This window comes from Etheostoma spectabile, chromosome 3, assembly GCF_008692095.1.
Source record: "Etheostoma spectabile isolate EspeVRDwgs_2016 chromosome 3, UIUC_Espe_1.0, whole genome shotgun sequence".
In the NCBI taxonomy this organism is placed as follows: domain Eukaryota; kingdom Metazoa; phylum Chordata; class Actinopteri; order Perciformes; family Percidae; genus Etheostoma; species Etheostoma spectabile.
In genome coordinates, this window is record NC_045735.1 from 6,961,954 (window position 1) to 6,969,901 (window position 7,948).

The window sequence follows — 7,948 nt, forward strand, 5'->3', positions numbered from 1 at the left end:
CCTCTTCTCTTCAGACCTGCCACCTGGCTCCTTGTGGCGGCCAATCATAATGGCAATGATAGTGGGAGAATGGGCCATATGCATGTTTCTATTTTTTTTAAACGCAATGATGAATTGCATCTTTATTAAAACGTAAATGTAGCAGAATATTCGCGTTGACCATCCTGACGTTTTTGCGCCATGGAGACGGCTGTGATGCTTTAAAAGTTGTTCTAGCTAACATGTTAACCAAATTAAACAGCAACATATTTTTCATGGAGAACATGAAAATTAATAAAATGAAGAATTCCATTTAGCTGCTTCAGTTTCAGGGTCCTGGTATTGTGCAGGCTGGCTCACCGTCACACTGCCATGACTTCCTGGGACACTAGAACATAGCTATCGTTAATGTTATTCCAAACACCTGTCTGGTCCTGCTAAGTCAAAATGGAAAAAAGGCCACATTCACTCTCCTTTTAGCTCTGCTTGGTCTCCAACAAACAGCTAAAATACCTGACTATGTATTAATCTAAACATTTTAGACCAGGGGTCTACAACGTTTTTTAAGCCAAGGACCCCTTAATTAAAATAGAGACTGAGCAGGGACCCCTTACTACATACAGTATATTGTATAAAATTAAGTTACATATGAAACTGGACTTACAATAAGGTGTAGGGTGGCCTAAAGCCTTTATAAATACCCTTTTTTTTTTTGCATATAATACTAAGCTATTAAAATAGCCTAATAATTGTTGGCATAATTTCATAAAACATGTTTTAATGTTAAACATACATTTAGCCCAGTGAAGCCTTAGGATGAACTGTGTATGTTGATGGCCTTATTGACTACCCTACCTATAGGCCAGTTAGCAGTAGGGATTTATGTTTGCTAATATGTTGAATTCATGTTAGGACTTTATAATTTTTGGGAAAAAAATAATAATTTGGAGGACCCCCAAGGGGCCCCGAACCCCCTGTTGAAGATCCCTGTTTTTGACTCACTAACTTTGCTGCCTGACATTTGTTGCTGGGCAGGTAATGTGTTTGCCTGAGTTTATTTACTGAAAACACCTGTCTGCTGCTACTGTAAACGCGGTGAGACTGAACTGTTCAGTCGACTTTTTGTCGTTGCAGCATCAAAACAACGGGCTAAAAGAGTCTTGAGAGAGATTGAGCTGCTTAGTTGGGTCATAATTTGTTGTGTCACTGTGAATAACCCATTTCATTTTCATTCCATTTCATTTGATTTAAAATGTGCATAACAATTTTCATAAAGGGAGCTTTAAAATTGTTCCAAAATGCATGACTATAGAATGTCAGTCTGTAGACTAATATCTTTTTGCAGGTACAGGACTGTAAATCCTTCAATGGTAAAAAAAAAACAAGGCTGACATTAACAAACACTTAAATAGGCCTCATTGATTATACTGTATGTCTATATTGGCATGACTATATTAGTAAAGTATCTGAAAAGTGGATGAAGTTGTTATATGTATGTGGCACATGCCCTGTCTTTCTGCACTGAATGGCCATTATAGCAGAAATTTCAAAACAATATTGATAAGAGCAACTACATGAACAAGATGAATACATTCTCAAGAGAGTACACAGTTTTATTAATATTAATAATAATGTGTGGGTTAATTATACAGCCAAGGAAGAATACATAGAAATATATGCAATGGCATGCAACTGGTCTAAGAAGCAAAGTCATACCTTATAATAGCAAATAAATAAAGATGTTAATACAATAAATACATGAAAGATTAATAAGAGCCTTCTACAATGCAGGCTACAAGAAATCAACTTCTGAAGGGAAGTACTTTGAAAAGATCTGTATAGAATCATTACAGCATACCTACAATTATATTTACTGGAACAAAACTGCCCCACGTTTGTCTTCTGAGCAGCATATCTATAAGATACATAACAGAGGATGGCCTAACAAAATGGAGAACTAGTAGTAATCCACCAGTTCACCAGGGCCTCCACATCTCCAGCATCCCCAGGTGGGAGCTGTGGAGTGCCGGCCTCTCTTGGCAGCCTGCCTCATGGCAGGTGGACCCCTCTCTCTGGAGCCGCCTCACAGCAAGGGGTTCTCCTCTGAGGGGTGTGTTGGGGAGCACCGTGCCTTGTGAGGCCGGAAGACGGACATCATGCCTCGGTGAGGGCTGGAGGGGGCTCTCATTGGTGGACCTGGGCAGGGACTTGAGGAGGTGGTTGAGCAGGCGGGAGCCCAGAGTTTTGTCCATCCAGTCGCAGGTGAGGAGCATGTTGTGGACTTCGTGCATGCACTGGATGTACCCTGTGCTGTATTTCTGCTGGGCCTCCAGGCTTACTGTGGGGTCTGCAGGAGGAAAAGGGAGGAGGTGTGAGGTCACAGCAGCCCCTTGTGGTCACAGGCAGCACAACATGCATCAAGGAACCGCTTCTTTCCCATCAGGAAGCTGCTGCTCAGTAATACTTTCTCCTTCACAACACAATTTCACTTAAACAGTTCTCTAGCTACCACTGTGCTCATGCTGCTCTATAGGGATCTCAAACTATTTCATGGCCTATTTCACTTTGTAATACCCCATTTCTGTATGAAGAAATAACATGACTGAGATAAGTATTATGGAGATCAATAAAAAAATAAAAAAATTCACAGTAGGCTAATCTTGGATAACACACTACACTCATAAAGTCAAGAGCCGGGTTCCTTACCGTTGAGTTTACTGCTCTGGATGTTTTCCAGATGCTTTACTGTCATCTCAAGAATATCGGCTTTTTCCAGTTTGGATTGCTGTTGAGAGATGAGCAGCCTTGAAGTTAACTTAATCCAGCCTTCATTGTTTAGCTACTTGTAGAGAATTTAGACGTGAGGAAATACTCACGTCAATTCTGAACGCCCCGATCACAGTTTCTTTCAGCTGATCCAAACAATTGTTTATCCTCTCTCGTCGCTTCCTCTCAATGAGAGGCTTCCTCAGCTGTAATAATAATAATAATAATAATAATAATAATAACAATAATAAAGGCAGCCTCGATGGTGAGTTACCAAGCTGGAGTACAGAGGGCAAAGTGGCCCACACTGCATAGCCTACTCTAAAAGAGAACTCGAGCTACAGTAGCCTCAAGTGTACCTTTCTCTCCTCCTTGGCACTGGGATGTTTCCCCGCGTTGTGCGCCATGGATGAAGCAGTCATGTTTTTTTCTCTGGTGTCTGTGCGGTTGTGCCTCCTCTACGGAATCTCAGCGCGTCTCTAGGGCCCTCGGCGCGGCACGGCCCCCTTTTTATCGGGCGCAATTAGCATGTGAATGCTCCAACTCTTTGGTTGCGAGATTTTTCCCACACACGGGGTCCCATCAGTCAAGACTGACAGGTCACTGGCTCCATTCAATGACAGAGAGACCCGGCCTAGAAAAGGAAATACTCACAAGCGACAGATGTCTAGCCTGAAACCATGCACTATATACTCTCAACCCCCGCCGCTCTCCATCCAACCCTAACTGCAGTTTCCTCTTCGCCTGAACAAGAGTGTGCAGTTACCGGGCTCCGGGGAGCGCCTCACCTATTCTTTCAGAAGCAACATTAGCCTGCACTACCTGCAAACAGGACAAACCCATTCCCTCAAAGCTCACAGCAGACACAATGGGCTGACAAATCACTTGAGAATATATCTGTCCTTCAGTAGCTACATATTTGCCTGTAGGCTTAGGCCTATCTGTGTGGAAGAGAATAGAATAGAATAGAAATTAAATATTTAATAGGCTATTAGGTTAAATATTAGATATTGCAGAATTCCAGTGTCTTTTTGGATATTATATATAAGTAGGCTATTGCACAGTAGCCTAGGTGCAAGATACTTCACTTATAAAACCACAATTATGGTAACAATAATAGGCCTGTGTAGCTAGGCTACTCGTGATGATTCCTTGCAATAGGCCTATATATATATAGGCCTATATAGATAGATAGATAGATAGATAGATAGATAGATAGATAGATAGATAGATAGATAGATAGATAGATAGAAGGACAACACTTTCAGTGTATTGTGTAGGCTTTGATCACCCTCGGTGTTTTCCAATGTCAGACATCTGCTCTTAACTGTTAGCAAGCAGATGTCAGGTTGGACCCCCCCCCCCCCCCCCCCCCCCCCCCCCCCCTCACCCCATTCACCACCAACTTCAGGTCCCTTAAAAGCGCGGGCCAGTGTTTTAGAGGCACGCGACTGCCAGGCGAATGCCGGGTCGTGGGAACTGAAGCCGAACAAAGACCACTATTCATTCAAACCTAATCAGCATGAAGAGCTTAATAATAACCTCCAGAGAGGGTGGACAGCCCGGCCGAAGAGGAGGAGGTTTTAGCAGGCCAGTGACCATTGCCGTAGCCAGGTGGGATTGTAGCAACCAATGCAATATAGGCCTTACCTACTGCAAAGATGCAGCGAAATCAATTAGATCACAAATGTCAGAAACGCATCAATTAAGCCTATTGTAATAGCTACCTCAACCCAGAATGTTTGTGTTTAACGGCTATCAATCCTGCATGTAGCCTATCATGACTTCATGTAGGCCTCAGAAGCTTAATCAAGAGTTTTCATGATACTGATACCATGCAAAATGATTTTACATTCAAAAACACACTGCATGCTGAAGTAGCCTATAGCCTATTGGACTAGAAACTAACAATGTTTCTTAACAACTGCATTAGGCACTGAACTCATGATTATGATGGGCTAATTTAAGTTGTCCGGACCATTAAAACTCACAAACTGATAGGAGGAGTCTAGGAGGTACAAATTTGGGAATTGGGAAAGGCCCATGGATAGGTTATAGCCTACACTAGGCCTAAGTAACACCAAAAGATGTAGATGATGTAGACCAATGTTCGATGATCTGTCGATGGAGTGAGCGCGCCCTCGTACGGTCACCTCTCGCGAAGTGCAACCTCCAAGTTGTCGTGACGTGAGACTGCCAGAGGAGGCGGGAGACGCTGCTGCAGTGACAACCGCTCCGCTGTCGAACTGAGAGAAGGAACTAGCTAGGAAACAGGGGCTGCAATACAGTAGGCTACAAACAAGGGGAGGCGGCGAACAAGGAAAATAAAGCAGGTTCTGTTCCAAGGAGCACCTAAGTTGCCCTTTGCAGTCTTGACAAATCGGGGAACTAGACAAAACGCCGTTTACAAGGTAGCCTACCTTTAACGTTAACATGTGTTTTACTGTTTGCAAGCATTGTGGTGTAGCTAGCTAGTTTACGTTAGCTACCATTAACGTTAAGGCTACTTTAGCTAACAACGGTTGCCTAAATGTTAGCTACACATTTCTATGTTAGTTAGCTAGCTAGTTTGCTGTATAGCTCTCAGTTAGCAAACACGTTTCAGCTAAACCTAGCCTGCTGCTTATGATGTGCTGAAGTCAGACATGAGCTTGATAGTAACGTTAACAGCGAGGAGCGACTGCCAGGCCTGGCTAACGTTATACTAAGAGGGCTAGCTAATTGGCGTTACAAAACTGGCTATAATAAATGCAGTTAGTATTTCATAACGTTACAGTCTGAGCTATTTTAAGTAAAGCTAACGCAGCGAGGGTGTAGCGAAGCATTAACGTTAGGCCCGAGGAGGTCTTCTGTGTGTCGACACTTCCACAAACAGTAGCACTGTTGTTTGGTGATTGGAATATTATAGGCCACGTTAGCTTGCAAACGGATACAAAGCAGTCAAGTGAAAGGCAATGTGTTAACAGAATCCCATATTTCACTGCGGCTGTGCTTTAATTTAGCTACAGTTGTCCTGCATTTGCTAGCCACATAGCTAGCTACTCAATGAGCAAGTATCTATTTTTTTAAGGCGTTAGCCTAATAATACATTTTGAGTTTGACAAACAAAGCAAGGCAAAAACAGGATACCCAGCGGTCAACGTCAGACAGCTAACTAGCTAGTTAAACAGTGGGGCTAAATAATAGAATGACAGCATTTTGGAAAATTCAAACAAGAAGACAAAAGACTCGAAATATAGCAGAGAGAAGTCAAAATAAAAAAACTATAAAAACATGACCAATAAAAGTATACAAATAAAAGGTTGAAAATAAATGAGCAAAATAAATAAGGTAAAAAGTGACCAGTATTGCACAAAGTTGGCAGGCTTTATCCTCCACAAACCGGGCATGGAGAGGGGGAGAGGGGCGGTGCTCACTGTCAGTTTCATGCCGACTTATGGCGGCAGGTTTGCAACTTGTTTGACTTCGTTAAGCTATATAATATTTGTCTTAGTATTATATAACATCTGATGCTGTCTCGACTGAATGCTGGGGTTGACGTTTGAGCTGTCTTCTGACACAGTTTTGTTTAATGGAGGGTAAGGTTAACTATACTTTAGGCTCCGCTAGTCGTGTTTCCATTTACCTATTTTTGACTGTTATAATTGCAGATATATAAAGCCTCTTCTGGCTAACATGACGGTATTTTTCCTTTTGAAAGAGTTGGAACGGGTTTGGACTTTTTGCAGTCTTTCAGACCATGTTCAGTTTGTGGAAAAGCAACTCTGACATTTGCTGGCCTAACATTACGCCAGCACACGATACCTGATTAGTAACGGAGTCATTGTTGGTTAATGGCGATCAGCTGATTTTGAACCTGCCATATGTTTCCTTCCTATTTGCGTCACTGACATTGAAGCGGGTCAGGAGTAGAAAGTTGGTTCTCCTGCCTGCTGGCTACATTAACCAGTAGCCTGTGCGACAGACGGATTTGGCTACCTGGCGAAATTAAGGTATGTTCAGCTTATTAAAAATGTAAACAAGCACAACTTAAGGGCTTCGGTAACCAGTGAACCCTGGGACACTTTTTTTATGTTGCTCAGTCACACGTGACAATCATATATGAATGGTGGACTGTACCACCCACTTCGGTGCTGCTTACTTTATATTCCTGGCCACAGCGTTGCTTTCTAAATGGGGACTCTCTGCCAAGGCACAAGCGGATGAGTGTGACTACTCCAGGGTTTGTGTTTAGAGTTTAAAGGTTCTCGGCAGGAGAACAGGTTGGTGACAGACTGTTAGATCTGTGCCTCTTAGTGTATGTTAAGTGACTACTTTTTGTGTATTGTGGCAAACCTCAGTATCATACTGGAATCTAGGGCTTGGCAAAATATCAATATTATATTGGTATCTATACATGAGGCTTGGTATTGTCTTACATTTTGGATGTTGTAATATGAAGTGTTGTCTTTTCTTGGTATTTAGAGGCTACATTACAGTAAAGGGATGTTATTTTCTGAACTTTGTATGTATTTTGTCAAAGATTTTGTGATATTTGATGATCTCCATTTCGGCCAGCTCTACTGGAAACGGATGTGTCAAAGGACAGCATGTTTAATGAAAAAAAAAATGTCTTGGCTTGGCATGATAGTGGGATTAAGTCTGTATGTTTTTGTATTGGGTTCTTGGAAAAGGTAGTGCAGTCATCTTGCATTACCCACTATATGAACAAATAAGCACATTTAGGTTCCTGTGTTGCTAATTACACTTTGTCATAGCTCAGGCTTTCTCAGCTTACTTCTTGCCTGTTTAGAAAAGTTTGGCTTTTTCCCTCAAAGTATCATATGGTTGGGTGGTACAGGTAGTTTTGTAGACAAGGGTACTTGTTAATTATCTCGATTAAACAAGAGCATTGTTAAATATGGTCTTTTTAGCATGGTTCAGTTTTATCCCGGGTTATAGGTTTATGTGTAGACAGTGTGTTTATTGAGCTAAGTTAGTTACCTGAGAAAGTACTGTATATTTACAGTGGGGCTTGAAAGTTTGGGCACCCCAGATAAAAATTTGTTTTAATGTGCATAAAGAAGCTAAGAAAAGATGGAAAATCTCCAAAAGGCATCAAATGACAGATCAGACATTCGTATCATATGTCCCAAAAAAGTTAGATTTTGTTTCTGTCATTTAGACTTTAAAAATAACCGAAAACAAAAAAAATGGCGTCTGC

General features: G+C 41.8%; 2 protein-coding genes across 3 annotated transcripts in view; one reads left to right on the forward strand and one right to left on the reverse strand.

Moving 5' to 3' along the window:
* Positions 1 to 1,579: 1,579 nt before the first annotated feature.
* On the reverse strand, positions 1,580 to 3,192 carry her8.2 (hairy-related 8.2). Its single transcript, XM_032512117.1, has 4 exons — positions 3,105 to 3,192; positions 2,856 to 2,951; positions 2,686 to 2,764; positions 1,580 to 2,326 (listed from the first exon to the last, which is right to left on the reverse strand). Exons 1-4 carry the CDS (start codon positions 3,165 to 3,167, stop codon positions 1,956 to 1,958), a joined length of 609 nt encoding a protein of 202 aa, XP_032368008.1. The 5' UTR covers positions 3,168 to 3,192; the 3' UTR covers positions 1,580 to 1,955.
* A 1,704-nt stretch (positions 3,193 to 4,896) lies between these two features.
* cab39 (calcium binding protein 39) overlaps positions 4,897 to 7,948 on the forward strand; it is a 27,335-nt gene continuing 24,283 nt past the window's right edge. The window contains exon 1 of one of the 2 annotated variants that reach the window (XM_032508672.1): positions 4,897 to 5,156. The gene's annotated coding sequence lies outside the window, so the exon portion shown is untranslated. Of the gene's footprint in view, positions 5,157 to 6,986; positions 7,008 to 7,948 lie in introns of those variants that run through there. The other variant, XM_032508681.1, reaches the window with a different exon arrangement.

Excerpts from the sequence above, each read along its gene's own strand:
- her8.2 (XM_032512117.1), bottom strand. The coding sequence starts at position 3,167 with ATGACTGCTTCATCCATGGCGCACAACGCGGGGAAACATCCCAGTGCC. Across the intron at positions 2,952-3,104 it reads GTGCCAAGGAGGAGAGAAAG|CTGAGGAAGCCTCTCATTGA; the intron begins GTACACTTGAGG and ends TTATTATTACAG. Across the intron at positions 2,327-2,685 it reads CCAGAGCAGTAAACTCAACG|ACCCCACAGTAAGCCTGGAG; the intron begins GTAAGGAACCCG and ends TTCCTCCTGCAG.